The sequence below is a fragment of the Asterias rubens genome, chromosome 8 (genome assembly GCF_902459465.1).
Source record: "Asterias rubens chromosome 8, eAstRub1.3, whole genome shotgun sequence".
In the NCBI taxonomy this organism is placed as follows: domain Eukaryota; kingdom Metazoa; phylum Echinodermata; class Asteroidea; order Forcipulatida; family Asteriidae; genus Asterias; species Asterias rubens.
In genome coordinates this window covers 9474533-9501985 of record NC_047069.1, presented here as the reverse complement: position 1 = coordinate 9501985, position 27453 = coordinate 9474533, and the positions used below count along the sequence as shown (strand labels likewise).

The 27453-nt window shown below is 38.3% G+C and overlaps 1 protein-coding gene across 10 annotated transcripts; it reads left to right on the top strand.

Annotated features, from left to right (window-relative positions):
• Positions 1–9254: 9254 nt before the first annotated feature.
• Positions 9255–23696, top strand: LOC117293249. Of its 10 annotated transcripts, none has more exons than XR_004519400.1 (8): positions 9259–9392; positions 14593–14745; positions 16768–16842; positions 18216–18325; positions 19885–20021; positions 20512–20650; positions 21096–21261; positions 22235–23457. XR_004519400.1 is itself a non-coding variant. In XM_033775472.1 (5 exons), exons 2-5 carry the CDS (start codon positions 14598–14600, stop codon positions 22918–22920), a joined length of 480 nt encoding a protein of 159 aa, XP_033631363.1. In that variant the 5' UTR covers positions 9257–9392; positions 14593–14597; the 3' UTR covers positions 22921–23695. The 10 variants fall into 10 exon arrangements, 3 of the variants coding, with proteins under 3 accessions (XP_033631363.1, XP_033631362.1, XP_033631364.1); XR_004519399.1 differs by having other exon boundaries at positions 16720–16842; XR_004519402.1 differs by lacking the exon at positions 20512–20650 and having other exon boundaries at positions 9256–9392; positions 16720–16842; positions 22235–23461.
• The last annotated feature ends 3757 nt before the right edge of the window (positions 23697–27453 follow it).

The window sequence follows — 27453 nt, the reverse complement described above, 5'->3', positions numbered from 1 at the left end:
GGTATCCTCAGTCATAGTTCAACACAAAACTTTAGAGAGGACAACATTGATGAACATGTATGAGCTTCTTCATCTAAGGAGACTTGAATGAGGCAATGGTGCTTGTGAATCAATACTCACTGTGTGGGGAAACAGCACTGTCTCTACCAAGCTTCTCCCAGTAGTTGACTGGATTACTGCTCATAAGATGCTACCTCTTTCTTCAGATGACACTATCTCTGATAATAAGATGCTGACTCTCTCTTCATCATCATGATCATGTTGCTTGTGTAGTGGTGCTTTTGAATCAGTTAAAAGGCACTGTTTTGGGGTGACAGCCTTTTTGCTGAAAAGTTAGATAAAATAGAACATGGACAAAACATTGTTTTATAAGTTTACTAAGTTTTTACTTAAAAGCAGGTTGTTTTTAAAGCCCTGAATCCTTCAATATCCTCTAAATAGTTCACTGGGGAGTACTCAAATGAGAAGGGCATCGTGGTTTATAATTATTTGTACATACAGTAATTTTAGGCAAGAAATGCTTGTTCATGTCATTGGAAATTTGTATACAGATACATTAAATTGTGTGCGTTGTTTGGAATGTTCTTTCATTTTTATAAATTGTACATTACACATTGCACACAGTGCATGATGCATTTCCTGCCTTAAAGTATTCAGACAATTCTTGTGCTCATATTGTTAAAATTTTTGATGATTTGGGAGGACGAGAGTATTCAAATTGATACAGCAACTCTTAAGGTCTTCTACATTGTAATGTGACATGCCATTCATAATGTTCAATGTATTTCTTGGGATTTTTCTTATTTTTGTGAAGATGTCTTTCTCCGGTTGTGAAATCCTCAGTTCTCTAGTCCATGTCCATATTTAGTGTCGTTAAAATAGATCGTCGCCGACGACTTTGTCGTTATGCTCAGTTCTGCGCCAAATCGTAATAGCCGGCCGGGCTGCGTTCAACTTGGTCATCTATTCACTGTTGTGCTTCAATGCATTTTTTTTGCACTTGTATTTTGTAGGTTTGTTGTTTCTGCTTTGCATCATTTATATACAGCTATATACAAACTTTCAAACAAGGTTTTGCATAATGATGTATAGCTTTTCAAAAAATCAAACACTTTAAATCTTGGCTGTGCTCCGTGGGTTGATGTGGCTATAAAGAACACTACTCACTGCTTACTGCTCGTAATATTGCTGCTTGAACTTTTTGTGGGTATAGGAACACAAGCCACATTTATATGTTTTCTTCATCAACTGTGATTTTCAGAACTTGATAGATCTGCTGTAGCAAGAAGTCATGTTTGAGCTTTGCTTCTAAGCCCCCTTGGTGTTTGATGATGTGCTTAATTTTAACAATTGTAGTTTTCATTTAGTTTAAGGCGCATCTATGCATACAATTATTATGCATTTATTCATTCATTCATTCATTCTTATTAAAAACCAGCTGGCGGCTCAAAGCTGATTTATGTGGCATTATACAAGGTTAAATTATGTTTAAAAATTACACAGAAAAAGACATAAAATAGCAGCACCGCTGTATGTGGAAACAAAAGTACATGTTTACAAAGATGAAAATGAATAAATTTGACAAACTATTGAAAGGGCATTATAAAAAAGCACAGGGTGTTGTGGGAACCCTATAATACATGCAGGGTCTACTTAATAATAGGCATGTCTTTAAGATCATCTATACCACTGATCGGCAAACTGTTTGACATGACTCAAAAAATTAGGTTGCAAAAAAACATTTCAGGGTGTTGCTAAACATTGTCAGAATCGCTAAAAATGTATCACTCAATTAATCTGACATTAAAAGATGTTGTATTTTCTTCTTAAATTTACTTTTCAGTTTATTCTGATTACTCTCAAACGTAAAAATAAAAAAATAAAATCTCCTTTATAAACACTTAACTGTTAAGATTAACCGGTGTACTTGAAGTGAACTCTGCAGCATGAGCACATTTGGGTTTTGGCGTAGTAATGTCATTTCATGGCCTAAAATTTGGAGGATTGCTGATTCAAACACTTTGTTTTTGTTTGCTTTCATGTGTTATTGTCATTCATCTGTCAAATGAATGAAACAACATCAACCAACCATATTATTTATTTTATATTCATGGTTTATTTATTAAAACACTACAATACAGCGGCTAAATGCCGAAATGTACAGTTTACAAAAATAGTCATTAAAAATATTACTATATTACAAAAAAAAGAATGAAATATCAAATGTATAAACACACAGGCAACAAATTTGTGACAAAAAAACATTAAAGGAACACGTTGCCCCGGATCGATCAAGTTGGTCGCCGAAAAGCACCCAAAACTGTCCGTTACTAACTGCATGCGGATAGATAATTTGAAAGAAGAACAGAATAATCCACACAACAAACACCCTCAGAAACTGCACAGTCCTCCCCCTACGTCGCGAATAAACACAGTCGTCCATTCCATGGAGTCAAAATTTTGACTCCACAAAATGGCAGACCACGCCAGTTCACGACGCATAAGGAAAACCATACAACCCCGTGGCATGCCTGCGTGGACCACCATATTCCATTCCCAAACCATCCATCCCAACCGCAAACCTCAATGCATTCCATAACAAACAGGTCACAAACGCCCGCCTAAGACCAACCCAACGTGTTCCTTTAAAAAGAGCAACAACAAGAAAACATTCAAAAGAGCACACAACAAATTTAATTAGATTAAAATTAACAACCAACTCTCATTGATTAGTCTTAGAGAGAGAAGAAATCATAGAAAAAAAATTCTTATGGAATTAGCTGCTCCGACCTGCTTACCAACCAAAAGGTCCTTCGGTATAAATGCAAACATTTTTAATTGCCTGACGCAATTGGGCAATTAAATATTTTTCCTAAAAGTTCTCCTCACTCTTGAACCCTTTACAAAGAAAGTTCCTAAGAAACAGATTGTTCTTACAAAGCAAGTGGAATGGTTACACACATTTAGCTTGCTTTTATCTTCATGTGTACTCTGACTGAAAGGTATTCAGGTTTTGTGCCTCAGTGGTTTAATGTTTTCCAGCAAGTCTTTTTCTCTTCTGTCGTGTAATAGACTGTGCAAGCCTCGCGCGGAATTTAACTTCCGGGACCATTGTGGTTCGAACCTTATGGAGATTTACATTGGGGAGACTTTGTTTCGTCCATTATTTTAGTTTAAAGTAATGGTTGACCATGAAAGTTACATATGTTGATGAAAATGTATTACTAATTAACAACATATATAAAAGTAAAAATAAATTCAACAAAATAATGAAGGAAAACCGATATTTAACCTTGACCTCAAGTTTGTGCCCATCTCTGATCACGAAATATACGCAGACGCCTGTTTGGACGTCTGTTTCCTCTTTAAATTGCGTCACGCCCTCGCGATCATCGTGTGTCCGCGTATAAACCAGCTTTTAGTAGTTTTACATTCAGGCGAAGATTTACAAAAGGGGTTTCAAAAAATTTAAGATAAAATAAACGTCCTGTTTAAAGATCCTTTAACTCTGGTCAATTGAATGCAATGTGTTATTGCAGCTTTTCGAAATGGAACTCAATTAAATTCACTAAAAGACCACAACCTGTGACAAAATTTCAGAGCTGTTCTCTCAAAACTGTCATCACAAAAATTATAATTGCTCTCACCTGGCAAGACTGAAGATCTAAAAAATGTTCTTGAAGATGACATTTCAGATTATTTTATTTCTCAACAAAGTAAAAATAGTTAAGTATAGGCCTACAAGTCGTCGATTTCACAAAACTCTGCCTTACTAAGGATTAATCTTAAGACTTACGACAAGTTAAATTCCGTATCCGAAGACGGTTAGGATGAAATAACTCGTCATAACTCGAGGTTTGATTAATTCTAGTGTTTGGTGAAGTTGGCTTTAGAATGGTAGTAGAATATTTGACTATGCCAGTATATAACATTAGAGTAGTTTAAGGTAGGACTAGGATAGTTTTTCAGTAAATATTAGAAGTAGAAGTAGATAAGTAGCAGTAGAATGGTATTAGAATATTTAATTGTGCCAGTATAAAACATTAGAGTAGTTTAAGATAGTACTAGGATAGTTTTTCAGTAAATATTATAAGTAGAAGTAGATAAGTAGCAGTAGATAGAAATAATTTATCAGTAAATATTTAAATATTAGAAGTAGTATTATTAGTATATAACAGCAGTTCAATTAATACTTCAAGAACATGTTTTTGTAAAATCTCTCTTAACCAGGTGGGAGAAATAGCTGGAAGAATAAAACAAAATATGCAACATAAGATGTTTCAGGATGTTTTCAGATCAGTTTCTTGGAAACTTACGGGGAAAAAAAAACACCAAAGCTGGCCCTTGTTCTTCAGTAATCAACAATTATAAGCTTCCATTATTGAATGTCAATAGATGAATCTAAACCTACAAACAATCATGTTTAAACTAAAAGCTGTATGTTAGTTTGATTCCTAATGCATTCACTTATTATTAAAGGCAATGTTACAGAGCCAACTTCATGGTTACTCATGGCTCTCTGCTTACTCATGGCTCTCTGCTTACTCATGGCTCTCTGCTTACTCATGGCTCTCTGCTTACTCATGGCTCTCTGCTTACTCATGGCTCTCTGCTTACTCATGGCTCTCTGCTTACTCATGGCTCTCTGCTTACTCATGGCTCTCTGCTTACTCATGGCTCTCTGCTTACTCATGGCTCTCTGCTTACTCAGGGCTCTCTGCTTACTCATGGCTCTCTGCTTACTCATGGCTCTCTGCTTACTCATGGCTCTCTGCTTACTCATGGCTCTCTGCTTACTCATGGCTCTCTGCTTACTCATGGCTCTCTGCTTACTCATGGCTCTCTGCTTACTCATGGCTCTCTGCTTACTCATGGCTCTCTGCTTACTCATGGCTCTCTGCTTACTCATGGCTCTCTGCTTACTCATGGCTCTCTGCTTACTCATGGCTCTCTGCTTACTCATGGCTCTCTGCTTACTCATGGCTCTCTGCTTACTCATGGCTCTCTGCTTATACTCATGGCTCTGCTTACTCATGGCTCTCTGCTTACTCATGGCTCTCTGCTTACTCATGGCTCTCTGCTTACTCATGGCTCTCTGCTTACTCATGGCACTCTGCTTACTCGTGGCACTCTGCTTACTCCTTGCTACCCGCCTACTCATGGCTGTATTTACTCCTGGCTCTCTGCTTGCTCATGGCTGTGCTTACTCATGGCTGAGCTTATTCATGGCTCTTCTTACTCATGGCTCTATGATTACTCATGGTTCTCTGCTTACTCATGGATCTCTGCTTACTCATGGCTCTCTGCTTATACTCATGGCTCTGCTTACTCATGGCTCTCTGCTTACTCATGGCTCTCTGCTTAATCATGGCTCTCTGCTTACTCATGGCTCTCTGCTTATTCATGGCTCTCTGCTTATTCATGGCTCTCTGCTTACTCATGGCTCTCTGCTTATACTCATGGCTCTGCTTACTCATGGCTCTCTGCTTACTCATGGCTCTCTGCTTACTCATGGCTCTCTGCTTACTCATGGCTGTGCTTACTCATGGCTCTCTGCTTACTCATGGATCTCTGCTTACTCATGGCTCTCTGCTTATACTCATGGTTCTGCTTACTCATGGCTCTCTGCTTACTCATGGCACTCTGGTTACTCATGGCTCTCTGCATACTCATGGCTCTCTGCTTACTCATGGCACTCTGCTTACTCATGGCACTCTGCTTACTCCTTGCTACCCGCCTACTCATGGCTGTGCTTACTCCTGGCTCTCTGCTTGCTCATGGCTGTGCTTACTCATGGCTGAGCTTATTCATGGCTCTTCTTACTCATGGCTCTATGATTACTCATGGCTCTCTGCTTACTCATGGATCTCTGCTTATACTCATGGCTCTGCTTACTCATGGCTCTCTGCTTACTCATGGCTCTCTGCTTACTCAGGGCTCTCTGCTTACTCATGGCTCTCTGCTTACTCATGGCTCTCTGCTTACTCATGGCTCTCTGCTTATTCATGGCTCTCTGCTTATTCATGGCTCTCTGCTTACTCATGGCTCTCTGCTTATACTCATGGCTCTGCTTACTCATGGCTCTCTGCTTACTCATGGCTCTCTGCTTACTCATGGCTCTCTGCTTACTCATGGCTGTGCTTACTCATGGCTCTCTGTCTACTCATGGCTGTGGTTACTCATGGATCTCTGCTTACTCATGGATCTCTGCTTACTCATGGCTCTCTGCTTATGGTTCTGCTTACTCATGGCTCTCTGCTTACTCATGGCACTTTGGTTACTCATGGCTCTCTGCTTACTCATGGCTCTCTGCTTACTCATGGCACTCTGCTTACTCATGGCTGTGCTTACTCCTTGCTACCCGCCTACTCATGGCTGTGCTTACTCCTGGCTCTCTGCTTGCTCATGGCTGTGCTTACTCATGGCTGAGCTTATTCATGGCTCTTCTTACTCATGGCTCTATGATTACTCATGGCTCTCTGCTTACTCATGGCTCTCTGCTTACTCATGTCTCTCTGCTTGCAGTCCAGTGTCATTTTTTCAAGTTTTGAATACTTTGTGTCATTGGTGCATTTTTAACAAGCTTGTTTGAGTATACTTTTGCATTCTAAACTTCTGTTTGTATGCTTGATGTTGGATAATGTGCCTTTGCAGTCTAGTTAGAGCCTGCCTGTTGAAGAAGGGGGGGGGGGGGTAAAAAAGTCTAGACCCCCCCCCCCTCCATTCCAATAACCATACATGATTTCTTTTTGTAAATTTTAAACTTGCTTATTACATCCTCAATCTTGAGAGTGTAACGCCTGTTGTCACTGACTATTTTACTTTTGCTGCATTGTTGTTGACCAACCCCACCCCCCCGGCCTGGTTTCTGTTTGTTTATTTGTTGTTGGAGTTTCTGTGAGTTTGTTTTAGAGTCTGTTTTCAGTCTAGTTTGAGTTTGTTTGTTCGTGTATCTTTGTGCTTGTTTTGTTTTCTAAGTGTTCATTGTCTAGTTAGAGTAATTGTTTGTTTGTTTGTTTGTTTGTTTTTTGGGTTTTTTGTTTGTTTGTTTGTTTTATTTCAGTGAGCTTGTTTTAGTCTTTGTTATTAGTCTAGTTAGAGTTTGTTTGCTCTTGTATCTTATTTGAAAGTTGTTTAAATTTATAACATTAACTAATTTGTTACTACTTTGAGACGTTTTTATCCTATATGTTTGTTTACTCTAAAATATTGTTTTAAAGTTTGCCTTGATTTTGTATGAAAAATAAAAGTTAATGAAGATACAAACTGTTTAATTTTTGAATTTTTGCTTTGTTGTCTGAGTCTGGGATGGATGGGAACAATCATGCGTCCAGTTGTTTATGGAATATGATGCTAAAACAAACTTCTTCCTTTTAGGAGACCTTTATGACGGTATTAATTAGGTATGTCATGCGACATTCTTAATAGCGAGGGGGGGGGGGGCTTGCGTTTCTGGCTAATTAGGTTTGTCATGTGACATTTCTTTAAAGGGTAGGGGGGGGGTGCACTTCTGGTTAATTAGGTGTGTCATGTGAATATTCCTTAATAGCGAGGGGGGGCGTTGTACTTTTGCCTTACTTTTTAGGCATGTCATGAGACATTTCATTAATAGGCGGGGGGGGGGGGGATAGGGGGTGCACTTCTGCCTAATTAGGTATACGTCATGTGACATTTCCTTAATAAGGGGGGGTGCACTTCTGGCTACGTCATGTGACATTTTCTTAAAAGCGGGGGGGGGGGGGTGTTGGACTTCTGCCTAATTAGGTATGTCATGTGACATTTCTTTAATAGGGGATTGGGCTTTGGGGATGCAGCTTCTGCCTATGTCATGTGACATTTCCTTAATGGGGGGGGAGGAGAGGTGCACTTCTGGCTAATTAGGTATAAGTCATGTGACTATTCCTTAAAAGGGGGAGGGTGCACTTATGGCTAATTAGCTAATTAGGTATAAGTCATGTGACATTTCCTTAATGGGGGGGGGGAGGAGAGGTGCACTTCTGGCTAATTAGGTATAAGTCATGTGACTATTCCTTAAAAGGGGGAGGGTGCACTTATGGCTAATTAGCTAATTAGGTATGTCATGTGACATTTTCTTTATAGAGGGGGGAGGAGATACTTCTAATAAGTTTGCCATGTGACTTTTCTTAAATTAGGTATGTCATGTGACATAGGGGGTGCACTCTTGCCTATTTAGTTATGTCATGTGACATTTCCTTAATAGCGGAGGGGTGGGGGTGTACTTCTGGCTTATAGGTATGTCATGTGACATATCCTTAATAGCGTGGGGATGGGGGGCAGTTGCACTGCCTAATTAGATATGTCATGTGACATTTCTTTAATAGGGGGGGGGTGGTGCTGGAGGTGCACTTTTGCCTAATTAGATATATGTCATGTGACATTTCCTTAATTGGGGGGGGGTGCACTTCTGGCTAATTATGTCACGTCACATTTTCTTAATAGTGGGGGGGGGGCACTACTTCTGGCTCATTAGGTTTGTCATGTGACATTTCCGTATTAGCTTGGGGGTGCACTTCTGCCTAAGGGTATGTCATGTGACATTCCCTTAATAGGGGGGTTGGGGGGGCTGGGGGTTGGGGTGTTGGACTTCTGCCTTATTAGGTTTGTCATGTGACATTTCCTTAATGGGGGGGGGGGTGTACTTCTGGCAAATAATTTAAGGTATGTCATGTGACATTTGTTCTTCTGCCTTATTAGGTATGTCATGTGACATTTGTTTAATAAGGGGGGCTGGGGTAAGTTTTGCCTTATTAGGTATATGTCATGTGACATTTCCCTAATAGCTGGGGGGGGGTCGTTGTACCTTCCGCCTTATTAGGTATGTCATGTGACATATCTTTAATAGGGGCTGGGGGAGGGGGGTTGCACTTTAGCCTTATTTGGTATATGTCATGTGACATTTCCTTACTAGGGGGGGGGGGGGGGTGCACTTCTGGCTAATTAGGTATGTCATTTGAAGTACACACTACACTGCACTAAAGAAAACCACGCCACATTACACCAAACATTTAATATACATTTAGTTGAATTAAATATTAAATTAATTCAAATAAATTTTTTAATTATTTTCACAATATTTTTAACTTATAAGTTAAACTACACTACACTAATCTAAAATAAGTTAAAATAAATAACTTACACTGCACTGATAAAAACAGCACTAAATAAACTAATCCAATCTAGAATAATTTTAAAATTATATTTATTTGTTTTTCTTTCTTGGATTCTCGCCTCTTGAGGGCGCTGTGTTGCAGCCAGTGTCTGTTTTTTCCTACCGTTACAGGTGAACACAAGTCATAACGTACAAAGATTTTACGGAACACCTTTGCTATGAATTGGTGATTTTTCCTCGACCCTACAGACCTTGGACATAGGTAGATACATCTTGACTTATTATATTTCCATTTACAGTAATAATTTTGGTGTTTGGATGATCAAAAGAAGTGTTTTTGATGACTTGTTTTGAAAGTTCTCTAACGTTAACGAAGTGCATGTGTTTTTATGCAGCATCTATTTCGTGATAATTTGTTTATAGAGTTATATCCGTAGGAGGTCCTGTTTCCGTGGTGTCCCTAAAATCGTGGCAAATCTTTCACCTCTCTGTGCGCGATGTAAACAGTCTCTAGATAAAAATTGTGTGGTTTTATTTGCCAAGCAAAGAGTCTCCTCTCCCTTGACCAAAACTTAGAAAAAACATAAGGCTCCACTGGTTACTTGCACTTGTGTCTTGTTTGTAATGTAATGTATCCTCCCCTGGCCCTTACCATACCAGTTTTCACGCTATTATGCCTTTTTCTTAGAATTGGGAAAAAATAATGATGCCTTGTATCAACCGATGCCCTAATTTAATTACCTTCTTTTGTTAATATGAAGTATGCAAACATATATTAAAACTTGATGGACATTGAAATGTTCACACTACACACCGATCAGCTTGTTGATTCAATTATCACTGTTTATTTATACGCTTTATTCTAAATTTTAAGAGAAAAAAAAGGGGGAAAAAATAAATAAATATCAGATTTGAAAGCCAATGATTATTCACAGTTTTTTTTTAAATTATTTATTTTTGTTATTTTTTGCAAATTACCATGGTAATTTTAAAATGTCATTAAAAAATATTTTGAATAAAACGGAAGACAACTGGCTATATCTCAAAGAACACTTGTAGTCACTGTAGATCTTCCATGTATGGCTTCACCGGGAAACTATGCTTTCTTGTTTGCCGTGAAAACAGGAAAAACTCAAAACAAATAGGGCCAGTTGAAGTCATCGAAGATCGGTGTGTGGTGTGAACATTTCAATGTCCATCAAGTTTTAATTTATGTTTACATACTTCATATTAACAAATGAAGATTTTAGGGCATTAGTAGTTGATATAAAATGGCATCATTATTTTGTTCCCAATTAAAAAAAAAAGGCATAATACCGTGAAAACTGGTAAGAGGAGGATACTCCTAGAACTATTTCAGTTTCGTCCGGCTATCGTTTCCCTAACGGGAGACGATAGCCGGACGAAACCACGGGAGACGATAGCCGGACAAAACAGAAATAGTTCTAGGAGTATTCAGTTTCGTCCGGCTATCGTCTCCCTAACGGGAGACGATAGCCGGATAAAACCGAAATAGTTCTAGGAGTAGAGGTACATGTATACAGAATGTCATTACTTGTTCATGGAGTTAATACTGTGGCCGTTTTCAATACCACGGCTTCAGCTTTGGATTCGACTTCAGTCTCCTTTTCTGAAGCCCTGACCTGAGCGAATATGCGAAGCACGCACAGTTTTCAAAACAACTGCCATGACCATGATGACTTCGGGGCAAAGCTAGCCTGGCTGAGTGAGCCGAATCTGGAGCCGAAGTTGTGGTTCTATCAATAATCAAAGGGCCTTTTGGTTTTGCTGGTACTTCTTTAGTTCCGATAACATAACCAGCCTTCCGATGGCAAAGCCGGAATCTAGATTCAAAATGAACACGGCGAATTGGTCAAACACGTACCATTTTGACTAGCCCTGGTACAGTAAGGATGTTAGTCAGTGCCATGCACTTCTGCCTGGGTTTAAAGCTTCCTTACAATGGGAACACAAAGTTGACTAAAATTGTCATTAATTTTTACCTGATTTGAGAAGTTGAATGTCCATATTCTTCGTACTTCTAGAAACTATAAGGCTCCCCGTGAGCCTTAGGGGTCTATTATTTTGGGCCTCCTTAACGCTACACATTTTGAAATCGGCGTTGATTGATGAAAGTTTTACGACCATTAGCCACCAAAAACTGAAGTTTCCTTTGTACTACACTACATGTACCTAAACTTATCCAACACACTCAATACATTCTTGAGATACCTTTTTGTTGAGATAAATTAAAAAACAGCTTTAAAAAATGCGCTGCGTTCTTGACGCAGTCACAGACATAAAGACTCTATAGACGGACAGTAGGGGGGTGCCGAACTGTAATTTTGTATTTTCTCAAACCGTGGGCGGAAGTGTATTTACGTCCTGCCTTTTTGCACACTTCGTTACGCCGTGTCTAAGAACTTCAAAGGGAAATTCGCTTAATTTTCAAAAGAGATTTTCACGTGTAAAAGAGTTTGTAAATAAACAAATGTACTTAAGGAAACCCCCAGAATAAAAAAAAATCAATTAAATAATTTTATTTAGGTTTAAAAAGAAAGATTTTTGATCTCATTTCAAAACACTAAGTGTCAAGAAAGAGAAAGTGTACTTTTCTTAAAAAGTTGCTCTCTACAACCAAATGGCCCCCCTCCTCAACCGTAGAAAAAGTATGTGTCCTTTCTCCATGCGTCAAGGTATCGCCAACAACAGATCACAAAGGATTCAACTCTCAGCAAAAGTTATTTTTACAGCTGGAATATCTTTTAAGTTTTCAATGCGTGAAAGAACTTTCACTTCAGAATGTAATAACATGTCATGAGCATTCCAGGTGACAAAAAAATAAAGCGTTGAGCATATTGAGAAGTCAAAAATCCTGCGATGCGACAGAAAAACAATAGTGAGTACCATGTCATGTCATGTGACATTTTCTTAATAGTGGGGGTGGGGGTGCATTTCTGGCTATATAGGTATGTCATGTGACATTTTCTTAATAGTGGGGGTGGGGGTGCACTTGTCGAGGTATGTCATGTGGCTATTCCTTAATATGGGGGGGGGGTGCACTTCTGGCTAATTAGATATGTCATGTGACATCTTGAATAGCGGGGGTTATGCCTAATTAGGTATATGTCATGTGACTATCTCTTACAGGATGGGGGGGTCGGTGCACTTGGCTAATTACGTATCATTTGAAATTTCCTTCATAGCAAGGTGGGGGGGGGGGGGTGGTGCATTTCTGGCTATATAGGTATGTCATGTGATATTTTCTTAATAGTGGGGGGTGGGGGTGCACTTGTCGAGGAACATGTATGTCATGTGACATTTGATTGTGTAGTACAAATGAATTTTTAGTTATTGGTGGCTGACGGTCGTAAAACTTTTATCTATCAACGCTGATTTTAAAAACATATACATGTAGCGTTAGGCCCTAAGGAGGCCCAAAATACTAAACCCCTAAGGATCACAGGGAGTCTTATAGTTTCTACAAGTACTAAGAATATATAGTTTCTACAAGTATTCTTAGTATCCCTTACTACATTTTCAATGAGTTCACAGCTAACAAATATATCCACGGAAGAAACTATTTCCGAAAATTAGTTGAAGTTCTGCACTGGCGTTGATATTAACAACCAATTGATAGTGTGAGCCCAAGTGCGCATGGCTTTGATCAGTGCCGCAATTGGCATTATATTGACGTTATTCGCCGTCAACTGGTTAGGTGGCGTCAACTCACCTTCAACTCCTCCAATATACATTTAAAATCAAGGAGGCATAAAACTGTAAAGTACTACAGCTCACACAGAATTTTAATGAGTTTCAGGATAAATTTCGGTTAGAAATATTGAGGGTTTTTCCTTGTGAACAATTATTTCGTGAAGTTTTGCCATTACATATTGATTTATAATACAAATCACAAATATACCGATTTATAATACAAATCACAAATATTTCTAATTAGTCTTTGGTTTATTTGCTGTTTTTGAGGTATTTGCAACCTGTTGTCAACGGTTGTTAGCACTCTGGACTTGTTGTCGGCATTGTCGGCTTTTAAGTTTTAGTAGGACCGGATTGTAGGTGATATATATATATTACATGTTGACGACAATGTTGTGAGATTCAACATATACGTAGCTTTCGCACCAACGATCGTTACTATTGCAATTTTCGAGAATGCCCTATTCTCCCAAGCATGCGCACACATCTTGAGTCTTTAATCTCAAGGCGTTTGTAACTAATTTTGTATGCTGGGATGTCGCGTAGCTTTACCAATAGAGTGTATTCTTCAGGAAAGCTGTCTAGCGTTCAATGTTTCTTGCATTGTTTGTCGCATGCACTGTATGAGGGTACAGGCCTGTAAATTGAAAATGATGTCTGTGTGTGTTGCTGGATGGTGCGTTTGTATACTGTGTGATTATGTGCGTTGTGTTTTGTGTAATCGCAAGCTGGTCAGCGGTACCTTTGCATGAATCTTTTTAGTGGAACAAGCTTCATAGTTGTAGGAGTATACATGTAGCCAAGGTAGCCCTATGTAGGACTCTTCCTCTTTGCTGTACACAGATACAGAGTCCTAGATATGAGGGCCTGTTTCTGGGGCTGAGTTTATGAAGCTTTGAATTGTTTCCGTCCTAGAAACAGCCTCACATCAAGGACAACACTGTAGTATAATAAATACAAACTTGAAAGGCCTCCAGAGCTATATAGTTATTTGGCATGGTGATTGTCTCTCTGTGCTTGAGCAACTTTGTGCTGTAAAATATTCCAGTGTTAGTGTATCACAAAGTAATAGGAGTTCCTTATATTATTGACATTCTGCCAAATCTATTCAATTGAGATCTTGCTTTTCAAAGCAAGAAGATGTATCCTACAGCAGGTTAGCACACACATACTTGATTTATTTTATCATTGATCTGCATTGTATTGTATTTTGTCAAGGATTTGTTCACGCATCCTTGACAAGGATGCTGTGAAAACATCTTGCCACAGCCTTGTTTGTGGCATTATGCAGGCCTGGTAAAATTTTATTTTAGGCCTGTTCGGTACATAGTAGGCTCCCTACATTGTAGGGTGTCATGGCTGAGCGGATAGGAGCACTGAACTTCAGCTCTGGTGCGCTTGTTCAGCAGAGTGTGGGTTCCATTCCTGGTCGTAACACTTGTGCAAGAGCAATGACACGTAACTATAGATGCTTCTCTCCACCCAGGGGTAAATGGGTACTTGTGAGCGTAGAGATGGTTCTTGTGATTGATTTTGCCGAGAAATGCATAATTTTGCACAGGCTGTATACTCCCCAGGAAGCTGAGATGGTTTAAGGAATGAATTAAGGCCCAGTGACCAGGGGTAATAATGTTGGAAGCGCTTTGAGGCGCCCTTCGGGTGTGAAAAGCACTATATAAAAACTGGTTATTAGTATTACTATTATAGTGGATTGCCTATAACCAAATAAATTTATCTTTGGTCTGCAGATTTGATGAGTTCCACTTTGGCAAATTCATCAATGTATCTCAAGCAAGTGTTCTTCTTTGACATCCATCCACCACTTGGCAAGTTATTGCTTGCAGGAGCTGGCTACATGGCTGATACCAATGTCACGTTTCCCTTTGAGAGGATCGGGGATGGTAAGAGAATCATGTTGTTAAGGGTGCGTTTTAATTACCCAAACCAGAAGCATGTTTGAGCTTTGGTCATTGGTTGAGCGCTTTTTCGTGCTTTTGATTGATTCACAGTAACAGTGATGAAGCTGGTCCGGCCAAACAGTAACCGACTTAAAAGTAACTATAAATATAAATATGAATAGTAAACTTGCGGGTACAACCATGAGTAAATCTCTTTTGAAGGAGTGGTGGCTCTGAAAAGAGCCGGTTTGGTCTTGCGTTTCGAACAGTATACTTCTGCTCGTCTTGCTCCTGAAGAAGAGCAGAGTATACTGTTCGAATTATCAAGACCAAACCAGCTCTTTTCAGAGTCACCTTCCCTTCAAAAGAGATTTTACTCAGGGCTATTTATATTTATAGTTACTCTTATTCTCGACACCATGCAAAGCTTCAAACACCACACAGTAAGCAACTTGTTGGCTCGGTTAGGCTTAGTTTCAAGATGGCTGACTCTAAAAACGTTTTCAATTAAATTCCTTAAAAAATCGAATACCCTGAATCATGACAACTAAATAATGTTTATAAAATCACAAAGACTAATTTCCATTACTTAATGTACATGTATTTGCATAAAAATGAAGGTTGTATATATTAAGAACATTAATTTTTTAGAGATGTTAGTAAAAAAAAAAAAACTACAGCCAAAGTACATGTATGCACTGCAAAATTGCGAATCCAAATTTGATACAAATATTGTTTAAAGGGGTGTCCTACATGTAGTTGTTCACTTGTAATATTTATGACATGAGGCTGTATCTGAATTAGAGGGCTATAGCCATGTCATGACTATTTTACATCTTACCTGATGAACTTTTTATTCCACAAAGTTTTCCTGTTAAAGGAACATGTTTCCTTGGATCGGGCGAGTTAGTTGGTCTATGAAAAAGCCTTTGAAACCGTTTGTTATAGAATGCATATTGCGAGAAAGATACTTTTAAAAGTAGAATATAATGACCCACACAAACATGCCTCAAAATTGCATGGTTTTCCTTTTACTTGGCATGCTTGGTTAACTAACATGGCATGCCATTTTGTACAGTTAAATTTTTACTCCACTAAATGGCGGACCATTTTAGTTCAGTAAGTAAAAGACAGATCACAACCAGGCAATGTTGAGGCATACTTGTGTGGATCATTGTATGTTACTTTAAAAACATCTTTTTTTTAACAAAATGGTTACAACATTTTTTTCATAGACCAACTCACCAGGGCCCAATTTCATTGCGCTGCTTAATTGTATTTCACAGGTTAGCAGAAGCAATGGATGTCCATTTTGCGCATTTACCATTGATTTACATTGTGACGTCATATATTTTCATGCTGTAAGCACCGGAAGGTTAGCATGCCTTTGGTGCGCTATGAAATGGAAATGACGCAGTAAGCACAAAATAATGTAAGCAGCGCTATGAAATTGGGCCCTGATCCAATGCAATGTGTCTCTTTAATAGCAACTTTCAAATGCGGGCTAAGATGACGCTTTGACTTGTCCCAGAAACTGCCACAGAGGGTATGTTATTGTCAACTTGTCATTGTGAACTACTATCTAAAGACAACAGTATGTCAAGGGAAAGAAACAGTATTTTACATACTCTGTCAACATTATGTTTTAGAAATGGTTATTTTAAAAAATTTGTAAGTAAAATGTTGAAGTCGAAGAACTTTTTCCAGTTTCATTGAAACTGTTGAACTTTACTTTTCATTTGGGTGTATTAGCCGGCTGGAATAAAAGTTGCAGAGTTTGTTGAAAGCTTTAATGGTCCAAAACAACAGTATTACAGTTTCTTATTTCTTTCATTGTCTTCAGAATTGAATTGATGCTGTGCAATTGAACAACATTTATTTAACTATTGTTTGAAGTTTTGCATGATGTGGATAAATTTGAAGAAACTATAAATACATGATGAACTTAAGAGTACACCCATGTACAAATCTCTTTAGTGGGAGTGTTGGCTCTGAACAGAGCTGTTGTACTCTGCTCGTCTTCAGGAGAATGCAGGACTACCGGTGGTGATGGAGCTTGTGATTTGGTTGCTGGCTGGATGTGCAGGTAACCTTATTCCGGTAAGCATAACTTTGCTGGGCTTAGCTATTTTGTTGTGTTTTTAAAAACAGTTCTATGAAATTGGTGCTGGTCCAAAGACAACAGTTAAATGTAGTTTTATAAGACATGAAGGTTTGCATGGTGGAATGATAATTAGAAATATTTTTGCGGTGAAATGTAGATAAATCTCTTTTGATAAATCTCTTTTGATAAAAACGCCTTTTGCACATTTTAGAGCGAAATTTGATAAAGATGCATAAACAAAAATTGTGAAGGTTGCCCAAAAACTTATGGCTAGCCAGTCACCCACATAAAAATAGCTTAGGGTACACATAACCCCACAATTGTTTGGCCAGTACTTGGCTTCTTCTGCCCACATAACACTCATCAAATTTGCCCAGTACTTGGCTTCTTCTGCCCACATAACACTCATCAAATTTGCCCAGTACCTGGATTCTTCTTCCCATGAACACGTGACCTCAACCATTACTGGGCACCACGCCCGAAGTAATTAATTGGCAAACAATTGCCACACCACAACAAATCTGGCCAACATGGCTTCTTCTTCCAATGTACACGTGACACAACCATTAATGGGCACCACGCCCCTATTACTTATTTGGCACACAAATGTTATATTTGTTAACTGGCACCTGGCCAAACATTAATCTGCGTGCCCACCTGACTCCAATCACGTGGGCACACAGTCAGAATGCACTAAAACAATTAATGAAACTATCCTGACTAAGAAACTGCACTCCGGCGGCGGCAAATTTGTGTGCGTGTTGAAACCCCGGTCACGGCGCAAGTTTACGTTGGAAAATCCACTTTTCCAGATTACCAAAAAAGGCTTCCAGAAATTAAACACACTCCAGTGGCATAAGCGATCAAATGCAGCAAAGTGTAGAAGAGTCAGACAAGTTATTTTTCATCCTAGAACGACAAATTAATTAAGTATAAAACTCACACAGCCTCTTCTCTTCGAAAGGCAGTGACAAAGTGACTTTGAAGTGAAAGCTAATCCCGCGCTAATTAGTCCCCAACAACGCAAGGTAAACAAAAACATTCATTGGCCAATGTTGTCCTATTAAACACCCTATTGGCTAATTGAAAACACACACAATATTTATGCACAGAGGACTGTAATTAAAAACCCAGGAATACCAACATATTTGCCCGCGAACAAATTACCTAAGTTACTCAGTATTAGTGCACGGCACCTGGCCGTGAATCCCTGCACACAAGGGAATTACCCCTTAAGCTTGTACAATTTTAACCGCACTTTGGCAGCACACGCACCGTGTGTAACTACACTTTCACCCTGTGTATAAAGCATTTTATCCTTGAAAGATAAAATGTGTTAATGTTGGTGTTTTCTCCCTGGTTTCTTCAGGCTTATTACGGAGGTGAAGCTCGCTGCGATCAAGAGGTTGGGATACAGGGTGACTATGACCCAACTGAGTTATAGTGTGTGGAGCATGCTCAGATGTATCCAGGGCTCAGGTAGGGGGTTTTACGCCAAAGTTTTATTTCTTGTTTTTATGTATTGTTTAACCCGGGGAGACCAACACTGCTTTTTTTAATGGTGCCCAGTGAGACAATGCATTAAGCACAGACCCGAATAAGGGGGCAAATCCTCCCCCCATATACAAATACAAAGACAGCTATAGTGATCCAAAAGCATTATAAAGAACAAAGGGTCAAAATAACTGTTGAGATAATTGTGGAATTACTGATTACATAGTTTACCCTTTTATGGATTATTTATTTGAGTAATAATTTGATCATATGGACACATTTATTGTTCATTCATTTGTGAAAGTCAACCACCCCAAAACAAGGTCACAATAGCATCCTCAAGCGTCCTCTTTCCCAATCAGAAATCTGTGTGGGCTTACAGTCTTTAGTTTTTGTTTTACAACTAGTTTTACGGTCGGCAAATAGAACAGTTAAAGGACTTGGGTACTTTTCCATAGACTTACTGTAAACTTACAGGGTTTGAAGATAATGATAGTGGAGAGCTTCCCTTCAAATATTACATGTACTTCCTGAGGTGCTGTAGTTTTTGAGAAATGAGTAAAACAATGTCGTGAAAATACGTTTGCATGGTGGTTGGTCTCCCTGTTTTTTTGGTTTTCCACAGGGCTCACAAATAATGACATACATCACACGTCGGTGCAGGGTTTTCACAAAAATTACATTGTTTGTTTTTCCATCTTGCTTTTTGGTTGGATCAGTCTGTTAAAACTTATTTTTCCAGGAGATGGGTATTTTTTGTTTTTGTAACTCATTTTTCCAGGAGATGGGTATTTTTTGTTTTTGTAATGAAAATATCATTTAGCATACCATGTACATGTTCAATGCTATGTATTGTGGTTGTGTTGTTTTGTAGATCGTTAGGTGAAAGCAATTTTTGTAATTGCTAATTAATAGTTCCGAGGATGCACACATTTCCAATACACCAGTACACAGAATTTAACTATTTACCGTTCAAGTCTGCTTCATTCAACTTGGTTTTCCATGAGAATTCATTGATAAAATTAGTGTCTAAACCACTAATCTAAAACAAGAGTGATAAAACTTATAAATATTATTAGTGCAAGTAGAAGTATGACGGTAGCACTTCTGCAACCCATATTCTTTAAGGGGTTTATAGATATTGAACACAACTATGCATGATATAGATGTCCAATCTGTGCTTGCAAGTTCTCCTCATTGAATAAGTTAAAGGGGGGCCGAGGACTGTCGTTATAATTATAGCATGTTTGTGGCTGTACATGGAATTGAGAAATCTAGCACAGACTTTTGGGTCATTAAGGGTTAGAGGTTGTTAGGGTTAAACATAGAGGACCTTCTATGCATACAAAATTTGCCTTTGGTATGACTGCAAAAACACTGCAGTTATTTGTGTTACACTTGCTTGCTTTTTCAGTCATTTTTGTCTTTCTTATTATTCCACTGGTGTTGAACATTAAGGTCAAATGTGCTTGATAAAGTTTTGAATAATGTTCATGTCATGATTTAAATCAGTGTTACATATATTTAAATTCTTTTTTTATCAGTCTCAACAAGTTTCCCGCCAGTGCCCATTATGCCCTTAAGACAATTTGGTCAAGTACTTTGCACAGCATTTGAGGCGCAAGCATAAAGTTGCTGATCAACAAAGACGGCTAACCATAATTGCACAGACACGAAAAAGGTAAGTTTATGGCTTGGCAGGAGTACTTTGTACTTTCCCTTTATGATACTGCCCATTGCTTTTTTGTTATCCTGTGTCACATTACCTCCATATCACTTAAAGATAATTTTATTTTTATTCTTTAGGCCTTTAAATGTTTCCTTTTATCTTCAAGCAAACTTTGATTCACGGTTCTGATTGGTCAACCCATAGCAAAAAGATTAGCGATACAAATTTACCTTTATCTTCAAGTACGCGCTAATCCTCCAATCAGATTTGCAGAATGGAGTGGTGATAAAAAAAATATTTGCACGGCTGTTATCACTACCTGTTTCTTGTTCTGTCAAAAGTGCCAAGTTTGCTTGAAGATAAATCCATTATCAAACATTTAAGACATACTTAAAACCCAAGTTCTTCAATGTTTTCTTAGTTTCATTGCTTTATGTTGCAAACCAGTTTTACTTACAAAATTGTCAATATAACTTTTTTATACAATCTAAAATACTTTCAGACAACCAATCTCCAAACCACGTGCAGCTGGGAACAAAAAGTGTTACCAAAGGAAAACTGCGGACTGCCCAGTACCAGGTTGTTACGGCAAAGCGTACAAACGAATCGACACACACTTATGGTACAAGCACGAGTTGGATGTGAGTTCAAAACCTGATAAAGTTATGTACCTTGCATGTCTGCTGGCACCGAGAATTTCATTATAGTCTCCCATTGTCCACACTGTCACGTGGAGAGGGCTCCGTGGTTGGAAAAGATTAAAATAATTTTCGTCTCATGAGACGAAAATTATTTTCATGACATTGTTTTACTCATTTCCCCCAAACTACAGCACCTCAGCACGTAACATTTTCAGGGAAGCTTTCTACTACCATTATCTGCAAACTGTGTAAAGTTTAGTGTGGACATTGTTTTTTTTTGTCCTACAAATGTTACATAGACCCTTTAATATAACATTTAGGGAATTTCACCTCACAAGATATGAACAATTTTGATTAAAACATTTTGCAAACAATGAGTTTTTTAACCAACCAAATTCCTCCAAACTCCAACGCTCCATCTTTCCCCTAATTTGATTGACCCCAGATGTGTCCAAAGCATGGGACAGATTTCCTGGAGCACAAGTGCTGCTACTGCTGTTCAGTTGCTGTGTTCTTCTGCTTTGGTCGAACACATCTCTGCAATGCTTGCCAGGATGACTTTCAAAGGATCACCAGCATTCCAAAGCCAGATCTTCCTCACTGCCCGGCTGGTAAGAGTGTACTGGGGTTGGATAGGGAAGGATAGGGGGTGGAACATGGGTGATAGTTGAAGTGTTGGTCGCTCCAACCCTTCAACTATGGATCGATAGAGAAGTAAGCCTGGTTCATACTTTCTGTGAATGCAAAGCGTTTCTGACGTCTCATTCCTGTTTTTGCACCCAATGATTCGCACAAGTTTGGCACAATTCGACTGTTGCGATTTATTTGTTGCGATTTTGTGACGTCAAAATTCGTATCACATTCGCAGGAAATATAAACCAGGCTTCATATTTGAAGGGTTGGGGTGGATGGATTGATAGGGTTTGAGTTGGACTGAAGATGGCTGGGAAAATTCCATGGTTAATAAAATTATATGCACTGCATGTATCTGAAATCTGATTGCCTTGTGATTTACCGACATGTCAGCTCAAAGACTTTATCTATCAAAAAAAAGTTATATGTGAGTATTTCACTTCAAATATCCTGGATGTTTGCCCTAACTGTTACGTTATATGTTATATTAAGGATACAGTCTTGGTTGACAGTTAAACCTGTTAAACTTTCAGTGAAAAACCAACTGTAAAAGTTTTGTTCACTTAGTAAGGATTTGCTTTTGCAAACTTGTTGTGTATAATTACTAGGTTTGTTAAAATTTGGAGTTCATGACAATCTTCTTGTTTACCGTTAAAAAAAGAAGGATGTTACGTTATATGTTATACCGCCCTCTTGTGTTGGCAACTATAGGCAGTTGCCATGCGGGCAGCCATCTTGTATTACATGTGATTCCTGAGAGTTAGAGAACATGACCCGATGATACTACAACAGAAATGTGTCTGTGTCTCTATTTATAAACTATAAATAACACTAACCTAAGGTGCTTAGGTTTTGCACAGCGCCTCAGGCATGCGAGATTTTTGACTAAAAATTCAACTTCACAAAGTTCTCAATAAATCTCAAATTGTTTCTCATATACCCTTTTCACAGAGATAAAATGTGTTCAGTATTCTGTTCTGTATCATTGGAACACTTCATCCCTGTGCCACTGATGGGTGACTGAATTTCACTGGGTGCTTCTCAAAAGTTTGTCTGTCTTCATGCCTACCGACTTCCCCTGATCTCATCAGCGAGTCAAACACTCTCTCTGTTTCACTGCAAACATTTTCAGCGTTGGAGAATTTGGTCAGCCAACTCTCAATAGCAGGCAATTTTCAGCATTTTTGTTGTTGGAGATTTTGGTAAAGTGTTAGCCCACCCTCTCAACCATCAAAATGGTTCACAACAATAACATTTAGATGACTCGTGAAACTGTGTGAACTGAAAAGTGAAATTAAATTGGTACCAGAAGTATTGTATACTAGATACAGGCTTGAAATACTAGCACTGCACACTTTGGACTGTTACACTTGAAATGTAATTGTACCAACATTTAAGACAATCTGTATTATCAAAATCTTCACACATTGAACTCACTTTGAGATATCGTAGCTACTTCCTGATTGCATTGTTGAAATATACAGGATATAATTCATCCTTTAACAAGATTATTTGATCTTTCCTAAACAAAATCATTGGTTTTTAAACAAAGCTTGGTCAGAAATCAGTGTAATAATTTATTCTGAACTGTTTTAATAACACTGTGTTAGGTCATTTTCCCTCCAAACTGCAGGTGAAAGCTGAGACAGGACAGTTGCCACCTCTACACCCTACGCCTCTTCTTCCCGCCCTGCAATCTTACCTGCACCATTCCACTTGTACTACTTGCTGCTCTCCATATAGCCAAGAGTCTCTGCGCCTCTGATGATGCATACGTCCTATAGCCTTAAGGTAATCCATGCTTACTGTTTGCTTTTCTGCTAGTAATCTTGATTATATATGCACATGTAATAACTCTTTTTCCCCATAAAAAGCAGAAGTCTCTGCAAATACTTTCAACAATGGCAACCAATGGGACAACACTTGGTTGATTTTGTCTTCCAATATTTAACTGGAACCTACTATAGAGGAAGTTTAATTGAGAACTTCACAAAAATCCAAATATATCTTGAACTTTTACTCAGTAGCCCAGTCAGCACTGATAACATGTCTTCAGTAGTCTGTTCTGTGTCGTTTGAAACCATAAAATCACTGAAAATTGTCTGACCCCAAATCTGAACATTGTCCCATGCCAGCATGGCAGATTTTTCAGATTTTTTACTAAAAACTCAACATCAACAAATTCTCAATGTATCTCAAACTTTGGTAGATTGACTCAGTCTGCACTGATGAAATCGCTTCAGTAAACTGTTCTGTTTCATTTGAAAACATAAAGACACCGAAAGTTGTTTGACCCCCAACACCGAAAATTTGCCAATGCCAGCATTGTCCATAGTAGTTGTCACAAAGCCAGGTTATCCCAAATACCAACAATCAAAACTAAAGAAACTGTTCCTCCAAGCACACCACAAAATTACAAATAAACGCTGACTTTTGAATCGATGCGTTTTATGCTAAACTTATTTATTTACAATTGAATATTTACACTTGGACCAATGAAACAAAGGAAAATAAAGTATGAATAATTTATAAATTATGATGTCGCAAATAAGTTCAACAATAATCTTTCAAAGTCTCAACGACTTCTGCGTCCATAAATTACTCTTCTGTCTTCCACCGCCCACTGCCTGCAATATAAGTTCGTTTCAAGTTTACATCACCAATCCTTCTCGTCATTAGGCTCCGGGAGTCTCTCCCCTTCAGCCGGGTGTTCCGGGTTAGCGACGTGTCTCCCCACGCACCCACCTTCATGGTACCCTATCAAGGCCGAAGTATCGTAATCTTTACTCCATACTGGGAGCCCTGAAATATTACCCAAAATACTTGTAAATAAAACGGATTCAGCTGAGCTACATAATTTCACTTTACAATACAAAAAATAATTCAAATCGGCCGCCCATCAAACAAACTTGCCAGCAGATTTATACTGAACATCAATTTACACTTGGGTTGCAATAATCGTCACTCTTACGAAGTTTCCCTTCTTCCAGTTTTTGTCTCAAAAACAGCCATACAACATTCTTTATACAAAGGAAATAGTACAAAACTATCATAATTAAATTAACTTACAGTTTCGGCGAGATTATGCTCTTTAAAACTGGCTCCCCTCAATTCTGTAAAATAACAGGTTTTGTCTCAACTCGGTTGGACCGACTGCCCTCTGCTGCAGTGTCCCTTGCATCCACCAAATTAATTATCTATCAGCTTTTGCTGAACTCCTTGGCTATCGCCAAATACGACTGCAATACTTCGGCTATCGCCACTACATCAATACTTTAGGCTATTGTCAAACATTACTAGGCTATTGCCCAACATGACTCCACTACTTCAGGCTATCGCCAATCATTTCTTAGGCCAAACTGTGCTAACGCACTCCTCGAGATGCTGGACGGATCTGAACACCAGACATTCCAATGCCCGTAAGGTTCCCAATTCAAAATCACCTCATTACTATGCAAGAAATAACTTACAAAAGGAATCCCGTTAATACTTCCATATATGGTCAATGACGTAGGGCAACGCCCCAAACTTACGTTTTAGCTACGTGTCATGTACTTAACCAAATAATACCATAAACTACAGAGCCCTCTTGTGACAGTAGTCCTTTCTGTATCATTTGGAACCATAAACTCACCCAAAATGTTTCGTAAAGCCGGCATCACTGTTTTTTCTGATGAATCTAAAAAAAATTGTTGTTTACCCAGTCTCGGCTGATGAAATGTATTGAGTAGTCTGTTCTGTATCATTGGGAACCATAAAACTAAAGGAAATTTGTTGACCCCAAATCGGAAATTTTTGACCATACCATGGTAGATTTTTTTCATTTCGTACCCAAAACCCAAACTTACAAAATTCTCAATAAGTCTCAAACTTTTGCTTGTTTACCCATTCCACGCAGATAAATTGTGTTCAGTACTCCTTTCTGTATCATTTGAAACCATAAAATCACCCAAAATTGGTTGACCCAAAATCTGAAAATTTTGTGATGCCGGCATCACAGAGTTTTTTAATTTTGGCCCAAAAACCCAAACTTACAAAATTCTCAATAAATCTCAAACTTTTGCTCGTTTACCCATTCCACACAGATAAATTGTGTTCAGTAGTCCTTTCTGTATCATTTGAAACCATAAAATCACCCAAAATTTGTTGACCCGAAATCTGAAAATTTTGTGATGCCTGCATCACATATTTTTTTTGATTTTGGACCAAAAACCCAAACTTACAGAATTCTCAATAAATCTCAAACTTTTGCTCGTTTACCCATCCCACGCTGACAAAATGTGTTCAGAAGTCCTTTCTGTATCATTTGAAACCATAAAATCACCCCAAATTTGTTGACCCGAAATCTGTAAATTTTGTGATGCCGGCATCACAGATTTGTTTGATTTTGAACCAAAAACCCAAACTTACAAAATGCTCAATAAATCTTAAACTTTTGCTCGTTTACCCATCCCCCACCAATAAATTGTGTTCAGTAGTCCTTTCTGTATCATTTGAAACCATAAAATCACCCAAAATTTGTTGACCCGAAATCTGAAAATGTTGTGATGCCGGCATCACAGATTTTTTTAATTTTGGCCCAAAAACCCAAAGTTACAAAATTCTCAATAAATCTCAAACTCTTGCTCGTTTACCCATCCCACACAGATAAAATGTGTTCAGTAGTCCTTTCTGTATCATTTGAAACCATAAATCACCCAAAATTTGTTGACCCGAAATCTGAAAATTTTGTGATGCCGGCATCACAGATTTTTAAAATTTTGGACCAAAAACCCAAACTTACAAAATTCTAAATAGATCTCAAACTCTTGCTCGTTTACCCATCCCACACTGATAAATTGTGTTCAGTAGTCCTTTCTGTATCATTTGAAACCATAAATTCACCCAGAATTTGTTGACCCGAAATCTGAAAATTTTGTGATGCCGGCATCACAGATTTTTTTTGATTTCGGACCAAAACCCCAAACTTACAAAATTCTCAATAAATCTCAAACTTTTGCTCGTTTACCCATCCCACACCGATAAAATGTGTTCAGTAGTCCTTTCTGTATCATTTGAAACCATAAAATCACCCAAAATTTGTTGACCCGAAATCTGAAAATTTTGTGATGCCGGCATCACAGATTTTTTAATTTTGGCCCAAAAATCCAAACTTACAAAATTCTCAATAAATCTCAAACTTTTGCTCGTTTACCCATCCCACACAGATAAAATGTGTTCAGTAGTCCTTTCTGTATCATTTGAAACCATAAAATCACCCAAAATTTGTTGACCCGAAATCTGAAAATTTTGTGATGCCGGCATCACAGATTTTTTGGACTTTGGACCAAAAATCCAAACTTACAAAATTCTCAATAAATCTCAAACTTTTGCTCGTTTACCCATCCCACACCGATAAATTGTGTTCAGTAGTCCTTTCTGTATCATTTGAAACCATAAAATCACCCAAAATTTGTTGACCCGAAATCTGAAAATTTTGTGATGCCGGCATCACAGATTTTTTGGACTTTGGACCAAAAACCCAAACTTACAAAATTCTCAATAAATCTCAAACTTTTGCTCGTTTACCCATCCCACACAGATAAAATGTGTTCAGTAGTCCTTTCTGTATCATTTGAAACCATAAAATCACCCAAAATTTGTTGACCCGAAATCTGAAAATTTGTGATGCCGGCATCACAGATTTTTTTAATTTCGGACCAAAAACCCAAACTTACAAAATTCTCAATAAATCTCAAACTTTTGCTCGGTTTACCCATCCCACACCGATAAAATGTGTTCAGTAGTCCTTTCTGTATCATTTGAAACCATAAAATCACCCAAATTTGTTGACCCGAAATCTGAAAATTTTGTGATGCCGGCATCACAGATTTTTTGGACTTTGGACCAAAAATCCAAACTTACAAAATTCTAAATAAATCTCAAACTTTTGCTCGTTACCCATCCCACACAGATAAAATGTGTTCAGTAGTCCTTTCTGTATCATTTGAAACCATAAAATCACCCAAAATTTGTTGACCCGAAATCTGAAAATTTTGTGATGCCGGCATCACAGATTTTTTTAATTTTGGCCCAAAAACCCAATGTTTAAAAATTCTCATAAATCTCAAACTTTTTCTGGTTTACCCATCCCACACTGATAAAATGTGTTCAGTAGTCCTTTCTGTATC

Coding starts and splice junctions, on each gene's coding strand:
- LOC117293249 (XM_033775471.1), top strand. CDS start 14,598: ATGAGTTCCACTTTGGCAAATTCATCAATGTATCTCAAGCAAGTGTTC. Junction 14,746..20,511: donor CTTTGAGAGGATCGGGGATG/GTAAGAGAATCA, acceptor AAATACTTTCAG/ACAACCAATCTCCAAACCAC. Junction 20,651..21,095: donor GGTACAAGCACGAGTTGGAT/GTGAGTTCAAAA, acceptor GATTGACCCCAG/ATGTGTCCAAAGCATGGGAC.